The sequence below is a fragment of the Ixodes scapularis genome, unplaced genomic scaffold, assembly GCF_016920785.2.
Source record: "Ixodes scapularis isolate PalLabHiFi unplaced genomic scaffold, ASM1692078v2 PGA_scaffold12__126_contigs__length_90152505, whole genome shotgun sequence".
Taxonomy (NCBI): Eukaryota; Metazoa; Arthropoda; class Arachnida; order Ixodida; family Ixodidae; genus Ixodes; species Ixodes scapularis.
This window is the reverse complement of record NW_024609838.1, coordinates 78,600,649-78,624,702: the sequence shown is the minus strand read 5'-3', so window position 1 is coordinate 78,624,702 and position 24,054 is coordinate 78,600,649. Positions and strand designations below refer to the sequence as shown.

Here is a 24,054-nt window from a genome sequence, read left to right as displayed (position 1 = left end):
TATATATATATATATATATATATATATATATATATATATTGTAGCGGAGACGCTGAGTGCGGGGTGAACAAAAAACATGAAAGAGAAGCAACCGGCACGCGACGAAGGGAACGCTCGTCGTGCTCGTGCGTGTGCGCGAGGAGTTGGAAGCCAGCCACATCTCTGTGCGGTGATTAAACCAGTTAAAAAGGAAAGCAGAAATTGTAACACTGGTGTCAGAAGCGGAGCTCCGTTCGGGCCGACGCCTTCCCCGGGCAATGGAACCTCCTACCAGTCCCGAAGCGGACCACACCGCAACTACTGGCGCCGAAAATCTCGCTTCTTCAGACCCGACAGCGTCCGAACCCATGGCCCTCTTCAAAAGCTGGCTCCAACAAGCCGAAGCGTCCTACGCTCGATGAGAGAGCCTGGTTCTCCAGACTATGACATCATCCATTCAGGACTTCACTGCCTCCATGACAGAACGTTTTGAACGCTTGGAGTCTCGATTCCCTGAACTCGAGGAGCAGCGGACCGCAAGCCCCCCGGTTCAGAACGCTACCCGACTTTCAACCCTGCGTCTCAAGCCATCGACATTTGACGGTACCGTTCCTTGGGCGCCTTACGTATCCCAGTTCAACCTCATTGCTGACAGTAACCAATGGTCTCCGGCTCAAAAGGCACAAGCCTTGGCCGCCCATCTAACCGGACCAGCTTTGACAGTACTACACTACCTACCACCCGACACCCGCGATTCCTACGAAGCCTTCGTCGCGGCACTGAACGAGCGCTACGGGGAAGTACCCCTCCGCTTTCTTCATCACGCCCAACTTCGCAACCGTCGTCAGTCTGCAACCGAGACAGTTTCTCAAGTCGCCGACGACATCGAGCGCCTCGCCCATCTTGCATTTCCTGGTTGCCCACAAGACACAATTGACGCTGTGGCAACCATGGTGTTCATTGACGCCATCTCCTCCGTTGAGGTGCAGGATGCGGTTCGCCTAGCACGCCCCAAGACTCTCCAAGCAGCACACACGGGCGCGCTGGAGATAGAAGCTGCGCGACAAGCATCACGATATACGGTTCTGAGGCCTCCTACGCAGCCGCAAGCCCCGACAACAGCAACACATGCGCCTCCAGCCCCAGTTTGCTGGAACTGCCATCAGCAGGGCCACACGCGGGCACAATGTCCCACGTATCACCCCAGCAGCCGGAACCCAACAGCAACATCGCCGCGGATAATCACATCAACGCGTGTCCTGACAGCACCACTTACATCTATCTACCTTCAGGGCGTCGTCGACGGAGTTTCGGTACGTGCACTTGTTGATACCGGAGCTACAACCTCGGTAATTAGACCGGAAGTTTTGATGAAAGCGAATCGTGCTGTTCCACAAAGCTGTGACAGCTATGCTCTGCAAACCGCTACGGGAGACATGGTAGCCGTACTAGGCTCCACAACTGTACCCTTCACTGTGGGTAGCCTTCACGCTTCGCTGCCTGTTGTCGTTGCCGCTATCGAGGAGCAGTGCATCATGGGCGTCGATTTCCTCAAAGCACACAACTGCGTGCTCGATTTCAACGCTGGATTGCTGCATCTCGGTACTGACTCGTTTCCCCTAGGCGCCGCCAAGGTGACGGTCCTCTACGACACTGGGCTGCCAATAAACGACACCCTCCCGTATATGTGTCCTCGCACATCCTCTATCAAGCTAGCTGCGCACGTATTACCATTATACGAAGGCGCGTCTGCTTGTCTCGACAAACTCGATGCTGAGAGGTTTTGCCAGCTGCTTGAAAAATTCACAAGCATTTTCAGCACGGGAGACGCAGATATAGGGCTGACATCGGTGGCGACACACCGGATTGTCACAGGACAGGCTTCTCCCATTCGACAACCCCCTCGGCGCATTCCTCTCACACACAGGTCTCACGTCGACGACTTGGTGCAGACAATGCTTCAACACGGCGTGATTGAACCAGCATGTTCCCCCTGGTCATCACCAGTTACGCTAGTGACAAAGAAGGACGGTACCGCTCGATTTTGCATAGACTATTGAAAACTCAACGACGTCACTAAGAAAGACTCTTTTCCACTTCCTCGGACTAATGACATCTTGGAGGCCCTCGCTGGGTGCAAATGGTTTTCGACACTCGACCTCAAAAGCGGATATTGGCAGGTCCCGGTGCAACCAGAAGACCGCGAGAAGACCGCCTTCACCACAGGTATCGGCTCGTATCAGTTCAGAGTAATGCCATTTGGGCTCTGCAATGCTCCAGCTACATTTCAGAGGCTAAGGGAATCTGTCTTGAACGAGCTCATAGGCACTATTTGCCTTGTATACCTTGACGACATCATCGTCTTCGGCAAGACAGTCACAGACCATCTGGCGAATCTAAACTTGGTTTTTTCACGCCTGCAAAATGCGAACCTGAAGCTCACACCGAAGAAATGTTCGCTGTTTACAAGGCAAGTGGAATACCTCGGCCACATCATTTCGGTGGATGGCGTTTCCACAGACCCTCGGCAACTCTCTGCTCTCGTTGATTGGCCAACCCCAAGATCCACCACGGACGTGCAGAGCTTCATTGGACTGGCATCGTACTATCGAAGATTCGTCTCCGATTTCGCTCACATCGCCAAGCCTTTGTATGCTCTGACTGAGAAAAAAGCGAAGTTCGTCTGGTCCTCGGAATGCCAGCGCGCGTTTGAGACGCTCAAAACAGCCCTCACGTCCCCGCCAACACTTGCGTATCCGAAGGAGACTGGACGCTTCATTCTTGACACCGACGCCAGCGCCTCAGAAATTGGCGCGGTTTTATCACAAGAGCAGGACGGACAAGAACGCGTCATTGCTTACTATAGCAAGGTCTTCACGAAGCCCGAACGCAATTATTGCACCACCCGACGAGATTTGCTGGCCATCATCGAAGCCATCACCCATTTTCACCACTATCTACTGGGCCGGAGGTTTGTTATCCTAACCGACCACGCATCGCTGACATGGATGCTGAGCTTCAAGACACCTGATGGTCAGGTCGCCCGCTGGCTGGAACGCCTGCATGAATACGACTTCGACATACAACATCGTTCCGGCTCAAAGCACACCAATGCCGATGGTCTCTCTCGTAGGCCATGCAGTGAAAAGTGCAAGCAGTGCTTGAGCATTGAAAAGCGCAGCTTCGACACGCTTAACGCACTAACCAACCTACCCTCCGACTACGAAGCGTGGACGCCAGAAGAGCTACGAAACGCTCAACTTGACGACCCGGACATCGGCCCATTAGCAAGATGGAAGAGACAGAATAACAGGCCCCCTCCTAAGGAAGTATCTCGGCTGTCTCCGGCCCTACAAGAGTTACTTGGCGCAATGGGACTCTTTGCTGCTGCGCGACGGTGTTCTTTACCGACGCTGGGAGTCCGCTGCGGGCAACTCTGTTGTATGGCAACTGGTGCTGCCACGAAGACTCTGCTCTCAAGCGTTTCATCAGCTGCACACAAGCCCTGAAGGAGGACATTTCGGCGTGAACCGCACCCTGAAAAAGATTCGGCAGCGCTTCTACTGGCTGCAGTGCCATAATGACGTAAAGCAATGGTGCCGTCTATGTAACATGTGCGTCTCATGGAAAGGTCCTCACGTAAAACAGCGAGTACCGCTTCAAGAACATGTCACGGGAGCACCTTTTGAACGCGTCGGCATTAATGTGCTTGGACCGTTTCCTCGATCTAAGCTTGGAAGCAGGTTCCTGCTGGTCATTGTTGACTATTTCACGAAGTGGCCGGAAGTCATTCCTATACCGAGCCAGACCAATACCACCTAGAACACAAGGCCTGAGCGTTTCCTCCTCTAAACGTCATCACTAGTAGATCCCCTCAGCGCCCCCTAGCTAGCCCGGATGAGCAACATCGTCTGCTAGATTGTCTGCAACATCGTCTGCTCCATTGACTGTTTCAGTGGTTTGTGTAGCAGATAATGAAACAGATGCTCATGTCGAGTGTCTTTTGCTATAGCATACGATGAAGTTAGACGTTCACGTGGAGCGTCAAATGTATTAGTGAAAGTGCCTTACTGCTGTGTGAAGGGCCGCAAAGCCCTCCGCTGGGCGCTGGACGCTGGCACTGGACGCCATTTTTGAGGGCGCTGTTCATACTTCGTTCATTCCTAAGCAGAGAACGCAGCCAATGCCAGAAGCACGAGAGCTCGAGGTGGCTGCTTTGAAGCGTTCTTCGGCAGAACGAGCGCGCGCTCGAGAAATGCTCGTCCCAAAGCCAGGAGCGCGTGCCAGCCGGCGCTTCTGGCCGAGGGAGTGTTCGCATGCACGTTACAAATGACCTGCAAGCTCGCTATCAGCTCGCGCTCAGCAGACGCGCACGCAGCTGTGGCCGCAAGTGAATGCGACGTAGTTGGCCGTGTTCCAAAATTTACTCGATCTTACTCCAGGATGAGGTGTTTATACCTTGACGTTCTAAAACCTACCCGCGTCCAGAGTTTTTCAATATCTGTGTTGTCACGTGACACGACCCGTCGGAGTAACTCGGATCCATTTGGGTATGATTTGGAACGCAGCCGTAGTTCTGAAGCGGCCCATATATACTCTCGTCAAGCCTCGGGGTGTTTGCCGCTTGGGGCGGGTCGGGGATCTACTAACGAAACGTCATGCGCAGGCCTTGTCTTCTAGGTGGTATTGGCCAGACCGCCTCCGAGATCGCCGACGCTCTGGTGAGGAACTGGATTACACGGTATGGAGTTCTCCTGAGCATCCACTCGGACCAAGGCAGGAGCTTCGAATCTCGGGTGTTCCAAGAAGTCTGCGAATTGTTCAACATCAAAAAGACAAGAATGACGCCTCTCCACCCGCAGTCAAACGGTTTAGTCGAGAGGATGAATCGAACGATCCTACAACATCTGTCCATGTTCGTCAGTGATCAGCAAGATGACTGGGATAGCATTGTGCCTTTGTTTTTGTATGCATATCGCACGTCTGCTCATGAGGTCACTGGCTATACGCCTGCCACAATGCTCTTCGGTCATGACCTTCGCATGCCCTGTGATTTAGCCCTTCCACGAGCATCAGAGCCGACCACAAACCCTGCGTCCTACGTAGGTGAACTGAGAACAAACCTCGAGTGGGTGCACGCATTTGCTCGCCAGCATTTGGCGAGCGGCTTGGATCACATGAAAGCCCGGTACGACGCGCATGTCACAACACACCCGTTCTCTCCAGGGGAAAGAGTATGGCTTTACAACCCGATTCGCAAGAAAGGACAGTCTCCGAAACTGCAGCGTAACTGGCAAGGACCTTTCATCGTCATCAAACGTCTCAGTGATGTGGTCTATCGCATACGTCGCAAGGATAGATCACGGGCCCTCGTGGTCCACCGCGACCGGCTGTGTTTGTATCAGTGACTTCTGTAGGACTTGCTCGGTCTTCAAAGGACGGGAGGGGGATAGTGTAACGGAGACGCTGAGTGCGGGGTGAACAAAAAACATAAAAGAGAAGCAACCGGCACGCGACGAAAGGAACGCTCGTCGTGCTCGTGCGTGTGCGCGAGGAGTTGGAAGCCAGCCACCGAAGATGTCGGACTCTCTGTGCGGTGATTAAACCAGTTAAAAAGGAAAGCAGAAATTGTAACAATATATATGTATATATATATATATATATATATATATATATATATATATTAAAACTTGTTGTTGGCCTAGTTGGTTCATGATGCAGTATAGAGGTTTTTTTGCGCGACACAGGGGACAATTACAAGCGAGTAGACACGGACAAGCGCAAACTTTCAACTACTTTATTGGTGCGCAATCGACCACGAACATCCAGAAAGAGCATGCGCAGCACGTTACACAGACGAAAAAAACCGAAAAAAGATAGTAAAGTCATCCACCAAGACACATTCCACGATAGTCATTATCGAACCAGCAACCCGGATAAAAACTGCACTTCACTTTCAAACAAATTAACCGAGGTATCGCTGCCACAGTCATGGTTCTTCTTTAAATAAGCTGCCATCAATTCTCTGGCTGTGCTGTTTTTGCTTCTACCCAAGATCCTAATCTCCCGAAATCGCGCATCACACCCACAGTCGGCACAGTGAGTAGGCAAGTGTGCATTGCCTTTATTCCTGATCGACAATTCATGTTCCCGTGCGCGGTCATTAACGCAGCGACCAGTTTGACCAATATATACCTTCCCACACGAGAGTGGAATCTCGTATACCACCGCTGTGGCACAATCCACAAACGATCGAGCGTGCTTTTTGTTGCAGCCGCTTGTCTTTTCTCTTCCCGAGGAAATCCTCGGGCAAAGGCCTGCAAGCTTGGGTGGCGGAGAGAATACGAAAGGTACATTGTACCTATTCGCTACCTTCTTGAGGTTGTGGGACACTTTGTGTATATATGGCACCACTTCTGGTCTACACTTCCGTTGTGGCGGCTCTGGCCGCGTCCTCTGCTTTCTCTTGGTCTTTTGGAGCAACGTCTCAGCAACCGCCGTAATGACCGAGCAGGGGAAACCGGCAGACTTCAGCCTGGCTACCTGATCATTAAAGCTTCTGTGCATAGAGTGTGGACACCACTTCCTGAGGGCGGACCCTAAGCAGAGGGAGGCGATGGCTCGCTTAACAGTTTTTGAGTGAGCCGAGTCATATGGCAGCAGCCGCTTCTGTACTCGAGGGTTATAACGCCAGCATAAATTATTATTTTTTAACATCAATTTTATATTCAGGAACTGGAGTGAGTCATGGGTTGGAAGCTCATGTGTAAAGGACAGGCCCAACCCATGAACATTAAAAGCGGTGAAAATCTCATCCACAGAGTCGTCATAACTAAGCAGGTGTTGTTTTTTTAAAAGGATTAAAAAATCGTCAACGTATCTAAAAACCTTCAAGACGCCGCCATCGACAAAGTGGTTGGCTAAGTCCCGATCAACGTGCGCCAAAAAATATTACAAAGCACTGGGGCCACACAGGACCCTATGCAGATGCCCTGGCGTTGAATGTAAGGTCTGTCTTCAAAAGAAATAAAGGTGGAACTGAGGTAAAACTCCAACAAAGACAGGAAGTTGTCCACAGACACCCCCGTCGAGTTTTGAAAAGCCACTACTCCGTTATCGTCTATACACTCTCGGACGGACACACATAACTGCCCCTGAGGTACTGAATAAAACAGATCCTCAACGTCAACAGAAAACATGTACCCGACGGGTCTCGTTTGTTTTAAGTATGACGTTACGTCTTCCGCATTTGAAGTTGTAAAGGGATCCTTAATTTTCAGTCCCCCCAACTGCTTCAAAAGAAACTGGCTTACCAACAACTGCCACGACCCTTTCTCGCTGACAATGGTCCTGAAAGGCACGTCCACTTTGTGCGTTTTTGCCGAAAAGAACACAGAAAAGGCGCTACCTTTACAGTCACCAATGGTTTTAGCTAGTTTTGTAAGTTCAATGTTTTTGCACATATCCACTGCTCTGGAATTCACACGGCAAGCACTAGGTTCGACAGCTTTAAAGTTCTTCTCCACCGCAAGACGGGCCTTCTCGCTGAACGTACCGGCAGTCATCGCCACAAATCCACCTTCTTTAACCGCTTGAAGGAGACGCAGATCGTTTTCTTTAAAGAAGTCCACAACCTTCACAAAGGAGTCCCTTGGACCCCGGGTGACGTCCCTGCTGACAGTCCGTGTGAGTACGTCGACACCCGCAAGCAGGCAACTATCGTGTTGTTCAGATGGTGCTTTTCTAGGAACTCGTCGGTTCAACGCCAGCAAATCATGCGCGGCCATGCTAGGTTCAAGACAATATTTTGGTCCTTTTTGTAGAACTCGCGAAACGTTCTCCGGTATTTGGACGTCTTCTCCCAAAACCAGGAGACCCGCACCAGTGGCACCCTTGTCCTTCACCACGACAATCTTCAGAATACAGTTTAAGACCGTTGTCCACCACATCTCGATTACCCGGGCAGCCAGGCGTTTACATGAGCGCAGCTTGATCTCCGCCAGCCATGGTGGATCAAGAACGTGACACAGAACTCGAAGATAGTCATAAAAAAGTCTGGCCTGCCGCCACAACTCACTTCTCAGCACCCTACAAATGCGTTTTGCGTGTCCCAGGGACCGTCTTACTTGTCCAAACAGTGCCATAATCTCGGGGGGTATAAGACCTTTTCTCAGGTAAAAGGTGATGACTCTCGCCCGGCAGGTAGAAGAAACAATGTCGCTGCGTTAATGACCGCGCACGGGAACATGAATTGTCGATCAGGAATAAAGGCAATGCTCACTTGCCTACTCACTGTGCCGACTGTGGGTGTGATGCGCGATTTCGGGAGATTAGGATCTTGGGTAGAAGCAAAGACAGCACAGCCAGAGAATTGATGGAAGCTTTTTATATAAAGAAGAACCATGACTGTGTCAGCGATACCTCGGTTAATTTGTTTGAAAGTGAAGTGCAGTTTTTATCCGGGTTGCTGGTTCGATAATGACTATCGTGGAATGTGTCTTGGTGGATGACTTTACTATCTATTTTCGGTTTTTTTTCGCGTGTGTAGCGTGCTGCGCATGCTCTTTCTGGATGTTCGTGGTCAATTGCGCACGAATAAAGTAGTTGAAAGTTTGCGCTTGTCCGTGTCTACTCGCTTGTAATTGTCCCCTGTGTCGCGCAAAAAACCTCTATACTGCATCATGAACCAACTAGGCCAACCACAAGTTCTAATTGACTACATTTCTTCTACAACGGGCCCTTTCTTCAATGTTCCTTATTCTACGTCTCAAGTGAATTCCTTGGTGAGCTACATTGTTTCTTCTACCTGCCGGGCGAGAGTCATCACCTTTTACCTGAGAAAAGGTCTTATACCCTCAGAGATTACGGCACTGTTTGGACAAGTAAGACCGTCCCTGGGACACGCAAAACGCATTTGTAGGGTGCTGAGAAGTGAGTTGTGGCGGCAGGTCAGACTTTTTTTATGACTATCTTCGAGTTCTGTGTCACGTTCTTGATCCCCCATGGCTGGCGGAGATCAAGCTGCGCTCATGTAAACGCCTGGCTGCCCGGCTAATCGAGATGTGGTGGACAACGGTCTTAAACTGTATCCTGAAGATTGTCGTGGTGAAGCACAAGGGTGCCACTGGTGCGGGTCTCCTGGTTTTGGGAGAAGACGTCCAAATACCGGAGAACATTTCGCGAGTTCTACCAAAAAGGACCAAAATATTGTCTTGAACCTAGCATGGCCGCGCATGATTTGCTGGCGTTGAACCGACGAGTTGCTAGGAAAGCACCATCTGAACAACACGATAGTTGCCTGCTTGCGGGTGTCGACGTACTCACACGGACTGTCAGCAAAGACGTCACCCGGGGTTCAAGGGACTCCTTTATGAAGGTTGTGGACTTCTTTAAAGAAAACGATCTGCGTCTCCTTCAAGCGGATAAAGAAGGTGGATTTGTGGCGATGACTGCCGGTACGTTCAGCGAGAAGGCCCGTCTTGCGGTGAACTTTAAAGCTGTCAAACCTAGTGCTTGCCGTGTCAAGTCCAGAGCAGCGGATATGTGCAAAAACCTTGAACTTACAAAACTAGCTAAAACCGTTGGTGACTAAAGGTAGCGCCTTGTCTGTGTTCTTTTCGGCAAAAACGCACAAAGTGGACGTGCCTTTCAGGACCATTGTCAGCGAGAAAGGGTCGTGGCAGTTGTTGGTAAGCCAGTTTCTTTTGAAGCAGTTGGGGGGACTGAAAATTAAGGATCCCTTTGCAACTTCAAATGCGGAAGACGTAACGTCATACTTAAAACAAACGAGACCCGTCGGGTACATGTTTTCTGTTGACGTTGAGGATCTGTTTTATTCAGTACCTCAGGGACAGTTAGTTATGTGTGTCCGTCCGAGAGTGTATAGACGATAACGGATTAGTAGCTTTTCAAAACTCGACGGGGGTGTCTGTGGACAACTTCCTGTCTTTGTTGGAGTTTTACCTCAGTTTCACCTTTATTTCTTTTGAAGACAGACCTTACATTCAACGCCAGGGCATCTGCATAGGGTGCCTGTGTGGCCCCAGTGCTTTGTAATATTTTTTGGCGCACGTTGATCGGGACTTAGCCAACCACTTTGTCGATGGTGGTGTCTTGAAGGTTTTTAGATACGTTGACGATTTTTTAATCCTTTCAAAAAAATAACACCTGCTTAGTTATGACGACTCTGTGGATGAGATTTTAACCGCTTTTAATGTTCATGGGTTGGGCCTGTCCTTTACACATGAGCTTCTAACCCATGACTCACTCCAGTTCCTGGATATAAAAATGATGTTAAAAATAATCATTTATGCTGGCGTTATAACCCTCGAGTACAGAAGGGGCTGCTGCCGTATGACTCGGCTCACTCAAAAACTGTTAAGCGAGCCATCGCCTCCCTCTGCTTAGGGTCCGCCCTCAGGAAGTCGTGTCCACACTCTATGCACAGAAGCTTTAATGATCAGGTAGCCAGGCTGAAGTCTGCCGGTTTCCCCTGCTCGGTCATAACGGCGGTTGCTGAGACGTTGCTCCAGAAGACCAAGGGAAAGCAGAGGACGCGGCCAGAGCCGCCACAAAGGAAATGTAGACCAGAAGTGGTGCTATATATACACAAAGTGTCCCACAACCTCAAGAAGGTAGCGTATAGGTACAATGTACCTTTCGTATTCTCTGCGCCAGGTAAGCTTGCAGGCCTTTTTTTTTTTTTATTTATGCAATACCCACAGCGCCAAATCAGGCATTACAGTGGGGGGGATATACATACAAAAAACAACGTACAATGTCAGTCAGACCTCTGCTCCACGGCAGATGAATCATTCAAACAACATATAAACCTTAATTATAAACCATACAAGGAAATAGAAACTTATAAACAACACATATAAACATAGCTTATAAACCACGCAGGGAAGAACTCAAGCTAGATTTAATCTAACAGAGAAAAAAGTCATCGTTTGACAGTACACAAACCAAAGACGGAGGCAATTGATTCCACTCGTAGATAGTTCTTGGAAAAAAGGACATCCCAAATACCTCTGTTTTGAACGAAATTTCTCTCACCTTGAAACTATGGTCAACGCGCTCTGATTGATAGTGGGGCTGCATTATATACATGTCTCTTTGCATGCCAACTGTCGAATGATAAATTCAATGAAACAACTTTAAACGAAGTCTCCTTCCGCGAGTTTCGAGGAGCTCCCATTTTAAAACATCTTTTGTGCGTGTTGCGCTGAAATCTATACTATAATTCCCGGTAACAAACCGAGCAGCTAAGTTCTGCAGTCTTTCTAGTTTTATTTTGTCACGTGCTGTAGGCGGGTCCCAGACTACACAGGCGTATTCCATGACTGACCTGACGTATGTTTTATAGAGCAAATCCCGAGTATCTTTATTGAAGTTTCTTGCATTACGACGGAGGAACCCTAATATTTTACCAGCCTTGGCCACTACGTAATCAACGTGTGTGCTCCATCTTAAGTCAGTCGTGTAATTTACCCCCAGATATTTATGTTCTAACACTCTTAATAATATATTGTTATTTATGGCATAAGATGCAGCGTACGGTTTTTTTTTTTCCTTGTGAGTGTCATAAAAACAGTTTTCCCTAAATTTAACTGCATACGCCATCTGAGGCACCACTGGTTAATTCGATCAAGATCCCGCTGTATGATATTAGCATCCTCAACAGAAGCAACAGCCCCATATAAAACGCAGTCATCCGCGAAAAGTCTCATCTGCGACACTACTCCCTCGGTGATATCATTAATGTATAACAAAAAGAGAAGTGGCCCCAGGACCGATCCCTGCGGTACACCAGATGTGACTTGCACAGTAGAGGACTGTGAGCCATTTACAACAACAAACTTGTCTCAGATACTCGGAGACCCAGGAAACCACTTGCGGGTTAATATTGTAGTTATTCAGTTTTTCAATTAGTAAAGAGTGCGGTACCGTATCAAAAGCTTTCCTGAAATCTAAAAATACACAATCTATCGTGAGACGTCTATCTAAAGCATAGGCCAGGTCATGGGTAAATTCGGTTAGTTGTGCTACATAGGATAGTCCCCTCCTGAAACCATGCTGACGGGGATTAAATAAACAATACCTATTCATGTGCTCTACGATACTCGTATACAAAATGTGCTCTAGGACTTTACACGCAACACACGTTAGCGATATCGGGCGGTAATTTCCTACGTCATTACGCGGACCAGATTTGTGAATTGGGACGACTGCAGCGTTTCTCCAGTCATCTGGGAGGCAAGCTTCGTTCAGTGATCTCATAAAAACTATTTTTAGAAAAGGTCGTAGCGATCGCGCACAGAGTCTGAAAATGTGGTTTGGTAAACCGTCAGGACCGCCTGCTTTAGAAGTATTCAGACCCTGCAAAAGGGAATCAATTCCACGTTCACTGATAACGATATCATTCATATCACCCACCCCACCTCGGAACGCCTGTCTATCCCCGTCATCACTTGGTATTACGGTGGTGAAAACTGAACTGAAGTACTGAGTAAATGTTTCTGCTTTAGGGATGTCATCATGGACAATGCCATCACTGGAAGTGAGCGGCGGAATGTCTACGACATCCTTTCCATTTCTTTTTACATGTTTCCAAAATTCTTTCGGGTTGTCTTTTAGACGTGACTCAATTGAATTACTAAACGTATTTTTGGCTATGCAAATGGCTGTTTTTAATTCAAATGCTACTTTTGTTTAATTTTTCACAATTTGCAAGTGTCGGCGTTATGCAATAATTACGATATAATCTTTGTCGTTTCTGTGTGAGACTGCGCAAAGCCCTTGTAAACCACGGTTTACTTTTACCCTGTCTTGTTGTGAGTATCCTTGATGGAACAAAGCGCTGCCTGAGCTCACAGATTTTGTCTTTAAGCGAAAGCCATAGCTCAGACGCTCCTTTGTATTCTGCTTCCGTTTCAAACACAGTATAATACGCGTTCAATCCTTCGTTTATCCTATTTACGTCAGCTTTCTCAAAATTGTACACTCGCCTAGCTACACCTCTACTTGTTTTTACATACTCTACGTTCATATGACAGATCACAGCACTGTGATCGCTAATGCCCGGCACAACCAGGGTAGAACAGACCAGGTGAGGCTGATTGGTTAGTAATAAATCTAAAATATTATTTCCACGTGTTGGTTTTATCACTATTTGTCGGAGTGCAGAAAGATCTGTCAACTTCGCCATTTCTTGATTCAATCGCCCTGCAGTTGCGATAGCTCTACCCTGCTCGCTCCAGACCATATTTGGCAGATTAAAGTCTCATCCGATAACGACACAATCCGTTCGCACTGCTTCTGTCATTGCTATTAACTGGGTCATCGCGTCGACCGGAGAACCAGGTGGTCGATAAAAGCTGCATGCTGTAAGTATCTTGTTATTGGAAAATATTAATTGGCAAAAAATGGCCTCACAGGCTCTAGTACCAACATAAACTTCACTAGAATAAATGCTATTCTCTACCAAAATAAACACACCACCACCCTGAGCATTTCTATCTTTTCTATAGCATGTGTAACCATCAGGAAAGACTTCATTATCACCGATGTCTGCCTCTATCCAGGATTTTGTACCAAGAATTACAGAGGGTTTTACCAAATCTACAAGGGCAGAAAATTCATGAATTTTATTCTTAATACTGCGACAATTTATTACAAGAAAAGAAAGATTTACTCCATTACGCTGACGCAGTCATCTGTGCGGTACGACTTGATTTGTCTCGTCATCATAGACATACTTTGTGCCATTCAGTAGCAACGTGTTATATCTAAGGTTCACTTTGTCGCCATCCTTTCTTCGTGACTTGGCAAAGTCCCATAATCGTTTCCTTGTCGTTCGCACCACCTCGGAGAAATCCTCCCAAATACTAAATGGAGTTGCTTTCAATTTCCGTGCATTTCTCAAAATTAACTCTTTTTCTTTGAACGAGGTGAACTTGGCTATTAGTGGACGGTTTTTGCCATTCTGGAACTTGCCCAACCTGTGAGCCCGCTCCATTACCACAGCCTGTAGGCCCAACCTTGATTCACAGATCTCTGAAATTCGTTTCTCTGAGACGGCATTTGATTCGCGAGCTTCTGCGTCAGGGACACCATAGAAGATTAAGTTGCAGCGTCGGCTTCGGTTCTCGAGATCATCTACCCTTGCCCTCAATGCCCCAAACTCACGCCTTTGGTTCTCGCATTCAGTTTTGCACTCTTTAATAGCAGTATGCAGTTGGTCAAGTCTATTTAGCTTGGATTCTAATGACGTCATCCGGTTGACCAGATCATCAATGGAAACCTTATTCTCAACCTGTGTGGTCTCGATAGAGGCAAGCTTCACTTGTATGGTCGCTTGGCCATCCAAGAGCTGCTGCAATTGTTCCGCCGTAGTGGGACCCGGGTTAAGCTCTATGTCCCCACAAAAGAGGAGTAACAGAAAATAGAAAGCGAAACGCCGTAGCAGACGAAAGCGACGTCGCGACCGACTTTCAGGCTCCGAATATCTTGATAAGCAAGCAAACAGTGTTTGGGGTGGAACCGGCAAAACATAAACTGAGAAAAGAGGAGAGAGTTCTGCATCACTAACCTGCGAAAGCAGTAAAATCAACGTGAAGGGCACCGCAGTAGCCACGCCGGTTCCACGCCCCACTGGAGTACTGCAGACCAACGCCTTTTGTAGCTGGTTTATGGGAAGATAACTTTCCCACTGTTCGTAGACGGGGACGATACACTCGCCGAAATCAGACGCATTGCGTATCATCGAGTCCGCATCTTCACAGGGAAGGTCGGTTCCGTCGCTGGTCTTGATTTTGTTGATACCGTTGATAATCCGAGGCGCAAAGAGACTGCAAGTTTCGCATCCGTCGAAGCACTGCCATTGGCCAGAGAAACCGTTGACCTGCGAAAGCAGTAAAATCAACGTGAAGGGCACCGCCGTAGCCACGCCGGTTCCACGCCCCACTGGAGTACTGCACACCAACGCCTTTTGCAGCTGGTTTATTGGAAGATAACTTTCCCACTGTTCGTAGACGGGGACGATACACTCGCCGAAATCAGACGCATTGCATATCATCCAGTCCGCATCGTCACAGGGAAGGTCGGTTCCGTCGCTGGTCTTGATTTCGTTGATACCGTTGATAATCCGAGGCGCAAAGAGATTGCAAGTTTCACATCCGTCAAAGCACTGCCGTTGGCCAGAGAAACCGCTGACCTGCGAAAGCAGTAAAATCAACGTGAAGGGCACCGCCGTAGCCACGCCGCTTCCACGCGAGATTTCGCTCTCGTGTGGGAAAGTATATATTGGTCAAACTGGTCGCTGCGTTAATGACCGCGCACGGGAACATGAATTGTCGATCAGGAATAAAGGCAATGCACACTTGCCTACTCACTGTGCCGACTGTGGGTGTGATGCGCGATTTCGGGAGATTAGGATCTTGGGTAGAAGCAAAAACAGCACAGCCAGAGAATTGATGGAAGCTTTTTATATAAAGAAGAACCATGACTGTGTCAGCGATACCGCGGTTTCTTTGTTTGAAAGTGAAGTGCAGTTTTTATCCGGGTTGCTGGTTCGATAATGACTATCGTGGAATGTGTCTTGGTGGATGACTTTACTATCTATTTTCGGTTTTTTTCGTCTGTGTAGCGTGCTGCGCATGCTCTTTCTGGATGTTCGTGGTCGATTGCGCACGAATAAAGTAGTTGAAAGTTTGCGCTTGTCCGTGTCTACTCGCTTGTAATTGTCCCCTGTGTCGCGCAAAAAACCTCTATACTGAATATATATATATATATAAATATATATATATATAGATAGATATATAAATAAAAGCACTTTTTGAGCCATGAAAATAATAATCTTCAGCCTGGAGATCATCGACTTTGCCTGTTTATACATGAAAAAACACGAGAGGTTAACCACATTTTTTGTTACTGAAGGTATTTGAACCGTATTGTTTAAAAAGCTTGATTTATCACTTTGCCTTCACTATATACGTAGAGCCAGGGTATTTTATGCGACCCTCAAACACAAAAGGTTGGTGCCCCCAAAAGAGCGTGTGTGTGAATAACATGTTTTCATGCTTGAACAATAATTATTGTTCCCCAGCAGATGAGTGACAGGCTATTTTTCGCTAACTAAAATAAGAAAAGGCGATCGTCCATTGGAAACCTATATCAGCGAGTAGCTATAAAAGCGTAACGCTATCCTGAGACATACACTTTGCCTGCGTGTATATGCATCTGTAGACCTCGAGTAACAATGATTGCTCTCTTTTTGGGAATTCTGTTCTTATGTCACAGCCATGGTACTTTTTCTCAAAGTAGCGGAGAAGATTTTCCTGATGCGAACGAGGTAAGAAAATACCATTCATGTAACACGTTTATAGCGAGGTGACGGATAAGTTTGCTCTTTAATATCTTAAACCCCCCTCCCCCCCCCCCCCATGAAGGTGCATAAATGCAAGCATGACGTTTGTATTGTTAGGGTGACGCTGTCGGCAGGAGCGATGACAGGATGGCACGAGATGAGAAAACTCACAAAGAAATTATGAAGGCCGGGCCATCACGAAGGGCCTGGCGCAACACGGGCGTGCGCGCCACTGCCCCGTCGTCGTCTTACCCTTCCTAACAATATGTCCAATAGGAAGGGGAACTCTCATCGGCTCACTGGTTGCCTCTAGATTTACAACAGCATTCTTACACCGATGATGACTTTAAACACTCAATGTTCATGGGCTGGTGTTCATGCAAAAAATGTCGGACCCGAGTGTCAGAAAAAATTGTTACACACAAGTCGAGTCAACGTAAAGCATGCAAAGCCCACGTTAGGAAATGCGTTATTATCGACGAAAAAAAGTAGTAGTCGTGATAAATTATACGAACTCACGATCACACTAATTTAAAAAGAAAGAAATCTACCAATCGGCTCTATGAGAATCAAACTCTGGACCTTGCGAACCGCAGCCCAAACGTTTTTGTTGGGCGTCATGGAAAGTTTACTTTTATTCGTTTTCTTACTGATTGGGGAAGTGAATTACTGTTACTCACTTTTTTGTGCCTTCAGATGCGCGATGAAGTAATGCGCCATGTATTTTTGTATAAATATTAAAATCCTCACATTTAGAGGAGGGCTTCAAAAATATTTGTCCATTCGTGTGCTCGTTAAACGGCTTGACACAGGCTTTACACTTGAAGTACAAATATACAAAAATTCACATGCAGTTATTGTACTTCCATATCAGCGTGGCGGACAGGAATTCGTCTCTGAAAGTCTAGACAATCCTAGCAACATTATTATGTCATGGAGAACACCTGAGCTGATATCTACGAACCGGATCGTCCGTGGACAACTAAAAATATTATTTTTATTATGCACTTGAGAACGTCCCAGTTCAAATATGGAAACCCAACAAAAACTAAATACGTTTTCGCGTGGCTCGACCGGGCAGCGCAGGCAAGTCTGAATATGAACACCGCTGAGACTGGTCGCCCAGTCTGCGTCTTCCTCAAATTTTTTGACTGAGGTCTTGCGGAGTACCTGCGTCCCACAAGAGAAGTTCATTGCATTGTGATCTTCGACATCGACGACTGTCGACTGCGATGAGCTCCAATAGACAATCCTCCACGGGCGCTCCAGCCGCTGCAGCCTGCCCTGTTCCCAGCCAGGTCCGACATCGTAAGGTTCTTCTGAAATCCTTGAAGATGACGTGGAAGATTTCCTGGACGTGTACCAGCGAGTATGCCTTTACAACAAATGGGATGATGAGGCTAATCCCCGCAATTCTATATTCACCCTTTCCAATGCGGCTAGAATGTGGTTTACGAACCAAGAGGATGAGATTGCTACATGGTTACTGCTCCAGAACTCAGCTAGCAAAACAAGCGACGAATTTAGGCAATATAACAATCGAAGCGTATGTACATTATCTTCAATTTTTCGGCATTTCGATGACGGTTAGTAATTACTAACATACCAGTCATCTCACTATTTAAAAATGACCTTGTCGTGCAACTTTTGTAAATTGTTAAAAAAAATAAAAGGCGCTTACAACTACGTGTAATGCCGAATTAGAGTGCAACTCTTCAGGAGGAGGGGAGGGTACGGAGATGAATGTAGGTCGCTCCTCCTCCTCTGTACTTTCTCCTCCTCCCTCCTCCTCTCACTCATTTTCCCTCCATCTCCCCCTTGTCCTCCTCCTCGCTGCCTGCCCCCTCGTGACGTCACTCGTTAAAGCTCTCGAGAAGTAAAGGTCGTGACCTTCGTCCTGATCTTCACGAGAGACTCTGACGTCACAAGTGACGTCATTGTGGGACGTTTCCCATAATGCAACGCGCGGGACACTCGTGACGACCGTCGTGACGTCACGGTGACGTCATTACGGGAAACGTCCTATATTGCAACGCGTGGGTCACGGGAGAGACACGCGCGTTTCATCATGGGGCGTTTTGCCGTAAAGCAACGTGTGGTTACGCCGACGGCGATGGCGACGGCGAAAGCGACATCGCTCAAGCCGGAAATGAACGCCTTAAAGCTGCGCTTTGAAAAGAAAAAAGAAAGGAAGATAGGGCATAAAGTATGCGGGCTATGAAATATATCTCTTCTCATTGTATCGAATGCCCGGTAGCTTTAAGTGAGCACTTGTTTTCGGGCTTCTTTCTAGTTTCAAATATTTCGAGCGTGCGTGTGATGTTTTAAAACCTAGAAACAGCACCTCCACACAGTGCATGAGCAGGGCGAATAAAGCAATAAATACTGTGATCAAAAAGCAGACAAAGTGCACCCGTTCATGTTCACTTTAACTTCCTTGAGGGTTGACGGTTACTGTTCTGTTCGATAGTGGGATTGGTTGCTGTATATTAAGAAGAATCCGAATTTAAAATGTGGAGTTGTGTTAAGAGACGGTGTTGCGCTCGTCCCCTTGGTCTGTATATGGGTTGTGCATATTGATACTTCATGTTTTGGATGACCATCATCAACAAATCCCATATGGCTCACAAACCCTCAGACGCATTAACCATAAAGCAACGCATTCACCATTAACGCGACCACAGTGGAATGTCACGCTGTCAACTAACACAAAAAGGCCGCGTCGCGCCTTTATATAACACCGTGGGAATGGTCGACATGACAAGAGTATTCATCCGGATTTCGGTTACAGCAACCTTGAGTGATTGCTGGTTCTTGTGGACTGCAGATGGGCTAAGGTAGTGTGCATGTCGGTCATACGTGCTGCGAAATCCGCAGAGAAACTACAATCAATTTTTACAATTTTTGGGATACAAGAAGTTGTATCTACAGATTTCCTTTCGACAGAGTTGCAGCGTTCTCATGGGTAGCGCAAGTTCGTCTTCTTATATTGCAGGAGCTGTGGTGGCATCAGAACGACTCCAAACTTCGATTGGTTCTGAATAAAGGATAGCGGGCGCACCTGAAGGCCGCTTGGTTTGAGGTCTATCCACTATTCTTCAATAAGAGCCAATCAGAGCTCGGTATCGTTCTGACTTCACCTGCACTCTTGCGCAAGAAGCAGACCATTTGTTCTCTGCATTAACCTCCGAAATACATCATAAGCTGTCCCATTCTGACCACTCTTCGTCCAGCGGGATAGCGTCTAGTTCGAGGGTTCAAGCACGTCAGTAATGCAAGCTCGCCTGGCACATTCAACTGGGGAACGTCAAGATAAAATTTCAAACACGTCAGAGTAACGCGCTCGCCCGCAACCAAACACACTCACTGAATGTCTGTGTGTGTCTTTTTTTTTGTGACACATGTCTTTATGGTCGAGGTGTTAGAGAAAAGAGGCAAGGGGAGTGGGGGGATTTGGGGGAGAGGGCGGAGAGGTTTTGGGTTAGCAGCTGCAGTGCTTCACTCGTACACGGACGCCGCCTCGGAGATGGTGAAGTTTTCTCCGAGTTTTGCCTGCTTACTGCCCCATTGGCGCTCTTTTACGTGCCATTACTGTAACTGGTTGCTTACAGCCAATATCCACTAGCCATGGTTTGCCGCCGCTATTTTCGTGCTTCGTCCCCATATTCCGTCGCCGTCAACGCTCCTTGGTTCACTGTCACGAGCAGTTTTATCTCAAACAAAAAGCGCGAAAGGGCCAGGGTCGTCTCGTGGTTGCGAAATTTCGTGATGTATAAATTAGCCAGTGAGAACCCTGGATTTGCTCCGTGGTATTACTCCATGAAAAAGTTCCTATACGGACCACGGGCAAGACGCCTGGGTAACCACGCCTGAGACTTCGCAGAGCGTGACGTTTCTTCGCCGGCACCAAATCGCAACATGTAGTCTTATACAGAACTACGGAGGGGAGGACGTCACCTGGGGGCAAAGGCGTCGCAAAACGATGTTTCGGATAGAGGCCCGCCGGAAGCTGCCACGGCTGCTTATCAAGCCGTCAGCGAGCCATAGAGGGACGTATCCCAGAATCACCTCTTCCGGTCCTTCTCCGTCGAAGCACAAGAGTGCGGCAAAAACAGCACGCCAAAAAAAAAAAAAAACGGAAGGGAAAAGTGGGATATGTCGCCATGGTATCGACATGAGCCATGGTATCGACGTGCGCCTGCGAGCGTAAAATATAATATGAGCTCCGCTGAATGAATTTAGATTAGTGTTTCCTTGGCAGAAGGGGCGTATTTTGCCGCTGCAAAAGTAATTTCTCAAAACTAGAAATTAACAGTAGGCTTATATTAATTAGAGTTATTTTGTTTTACTTGCAGTATGCTGGGGTAAACTCCACCTTCTTTCCTGCGCTTTGCTTCGTGACTTGCCAGCATATTTAGTTTGATAGAGTCCCACCCATTCCTTATAAATACCGAAAAACCCCGATTTTGACGTAGAGCTACGTTTTTTTTCCCACTGGCAAGGGAGATCAGAGCTAGGAAGGCGGTGCCACGATCACTTAGTCACAGAAGTGACGTTACGCACGTCAAAGTAAAATTGAAGTTGTATTGAACGCGGAAATTGTAAAAGAAAAACAAAAAAAACACTGCGACCTTTCATGCGTGTCGACGCTCCTCGCACCGAGGTACACGAATTACGCGGCGAACATGCCACCGCCTCCACCACGAAGGCGCCGTTGGCTTCTTTCATCCGTACGTGCTTCTTTTTGATAAGAAAAGCTTCGTATCGCATTTTTGAGATGGCCCAATAGCGCCTCCCAGGTTTTTTTCTTCGACTTTCTTGGCACACAATTCCGCATATGCAACTCAGATATGGCGACCCGGGGGGATGCATGATTGCTTCTACGGGACTCTGAGCAACGGGCATTCACTTCTGATGCAACCGCCATCGTCATACGGCACGAGTCAGCAGACGGATCTCTAGCTGCCATAAACAACGCATCTGAGACGAATATACAAGTCAGAACATCTCTTAATTTACTCCCCTCTTATTTATTGTGCCACCCACACGTAGTTCTGCAGAAATTTCTGCAGGATTGTACACCTATGCACCGACCAATCTTGGTTTTTTAAAATGAACGTGGATGCATTACTCTGAATTTTAAGCGAAATATAAAACGACATTAAAAAAAATGCTTTACCAGTGGAATGCATAGAAAAGAAATACTGCGGTACATGCTTTACGTATTCTTTTTCCTCCTTCTTTTGTGATACAGAAAGTTATTTCACCCTTGTGTCATTTTAGGTGCTTACATTGAGGTTATTGAACATTGTGTTTAAATACCTGACTACATTTGCAGGTTATGAAGAAGCTACCTGAAACATTCATGCTTCAATCAGTTTTCGATTATACGATATTTAAATGTCGTTATCAACATTTCTACAATCACACCGAGGGAAGTCAGACTTACAGAAAATATGATTATAATCTTATCTACAAGGGTTATACGTAAGTACTAAATGTATTAATAACATTGCAATCTGTATCGTGCGTGTATCACAAAAACAAATCGGCGTTTTAACCTGTTTCCTTTGCAGATTTCCTAAAACTTTCTATGTAAAAAACGTGACTGGGTACAACATATCTATGGCCAAACACCCAGGTTGAGTTCAAGTTTGATTTTTAAAATCTTAATTCGTTCAATCAGGTGGCCGGTTACATTACGAACAACGTCTCAAGTCTTTTGCTAACAAAATGGATATCGACTTATGAGTATACTTCGTTCGGATTATTTGCTAAGTCTGTAGGACATCGCGTATAGTTTTATTGTTATGTCTACGAATTAGGACATACGCTTTGTATCATTAAAACAATTTCGCAATTCGTAATTCAATCCATTTACATTCATGTAGCTTTGATGGTTGTGCCTCATTCTTTTCGTTGTACTTGACAAGCTTTTGATGCGGTCTCCTTTAAACATTGCGCTGATTAGTTAAGGAACATGTGGGTCGTGTTAATATCGTGTGCGTGATATGAATGTATGCCAGTACGCTACCTGCCAGCTTTCCCCTTACGTCGAGGATATCTGTGCCACCAATGGCATTCTAGGACAGTATGCAATCTGTTGTTCCATAATCACCTCGAATGTACGGGTGTGCTTCAAGAGAGGAATTCGCAGAGAGCCCATATGCTTCAAATGCTGCAGCAAAGTTATCTCAGATTGCTTCTGAAGGTTTTCAGCTGAATGTAGAAGGAAAAACCAAGGAGTGGAAAAAAGAGAGACACACACCGCTGGACCATCAACCATTTACTGAAATTCTTCCTTTTCCTTTTGATCTACCCTCAGGAATTAGACAATTTACTGGATTTTCTCTCTTTTTCAATTACCTTCTTGAATTATACGATTGATATCCCAGGGGTAACTTCTTCTTCTTCTTCGGTATGACATTTGGTAGATGTCAGGGATAGATGAAAAAAAACAATTCCAGTAAACAGTTTAATTCATTAGGGTAGATGAAAAGAAAAAGAAAGAATTTGAGTAAATGGTAGATAGTCCGGCAGTGTGTGTCTCTTTTATCTACTCCTTGGTTTTTTTTCTTATATGTCCAGCTGGAAACCTTCAGAATCATGTCACACCAACCGGGTCAGCTCCAGGCGCTCAGATTGCTCCCTACCCATTTGAATTACAATAGAATTGCTTTTCAAGAATACGCTAATTTGGTCAAGTTTTTGTCTGTGACAATATTCCATATACTTTTCAACAGAAGGTCCTGTGACAAACACTCTCCAAATATTGTTTTCGAACATGCGATCTTGTATGATAACAAGAAACCCGGACCCAAGAAAGTTTAAAGGTGGGTACCAAGTCTATCTTGAACACAAGTGGAGTCTGTTGACGGTTCGAAACATTGACATAAAATAAATGTTTACAGTTAACCGTGTATTGCATTAGGCAACTGAATAGCGCGGATAAGAATGTTACCTGTGCTCAGAGTATTGAAAGTAAAGGTTCTTTTACTTCGTTGTTCGGTCGACGATGGATGTTTCGTCGCTGCTGGGCGTCGCTCGTTGAAAAGCTTCCGGGCGTTCAGCAATTCTGCTCACACCTGTGACTTCGCTGGCAGACCACCAAACCGCTCAGACGTTCGTAAAGGTGAAAAGTAATTTAATAGAAAATTCCAGGACTGTCAATCAAGCAAGGTTTCAGAAAGAGTACGGTGCCAGATATCGGCGCACTTGTTGCCGGAGTGTGGGTTAGGAGGGTGTTGCTGAGAAGTCCGTCTCTCTCCGCTCCCAGTTCCAGGCTGACTCATTCCGCGGGAAAAGACCAAAGCAAGCTTCTCAAAGCGAAGCAAGTGACAACAAATCAAAGCAAACTTCTAAAAGCGAAGCGAACGGCAACAGAACCAGAGCAAGTGGGAAATGAGTTTTCAAAGAATACGTTAACAAGGTCCCGCTTCTTTGCAGTGGGGCCCGGGGAGCCGCGGAGGGGTCGCTCTGGTGAAGCGAGGCTAGCCCCGCTCCCCGGTCATAACTCACACGGACGGTCCCCAGGTTCCACATGGCCCCCGCACCCTAGTTATATGACACCGGACAAAAGGCGCATCTTCGAAGAAAGCCTGTTGGTCCGAGCCAATTTCGTTCTTTGGCATTCCGCCGCTTAATATAACATGGAACAATCTTAAACGAAAATAAGTGGTGTTTTGCCGCACAACCTTACATTGAAT

The 24,054-nt window shown here is 46.9% G+C and overlaps 1 protein-coding gene across 1 annotated transcript; it reads right to left on the bottom strand.

The window, feature by feature from the left end:
* Window positions 1-13,693: 13,693 nt before the first annotated feature.
* Window positions 13,694-16,052, bottom strand: LOC115309937. Its single transcript, XM_042289245.1, has 3 exons — window positions 15,958-16,052; window positions 14,885-15,245; window positions 13,694-14,572 (listed from the first exon to the last, which is right to left on the bottom strand). The coding sequence occupies exons 1-3, from the start codon at window positions 16,050-16,052 to the stop codon at window positions 13,694-13,696; spliced, it is 1,335 nt and encodes a 444-aa protein (XP_042145179.1).
* Between the last annotated feature and the right edge of the window lie 8,002 nt (window positions 16,053-24,054).

Coding starts and splice junctions, on each gene's coding strand:
- LOC115309937 (XM_042289245.1), bottom strand. CDS start 16,052: ATGTTATTCACACACACGCTCTTTTGGGGGCACCAACCTTTTGTGTTT. Junction 15,246..15,957: donor ACGTATATAGTGAAGGCAAA/GTGATAAATCAA, acceptor CTCGCGTGGAAG/CGGCGTGGCTACGGCGGTGC. Junction 14,573..14,884: donor TGATTTTACTGCTTTCGCAG/GTCAACGGTTTC, acceptor CTGCTTTCGCAG/GTTAGTGATGCAGAACTCTC.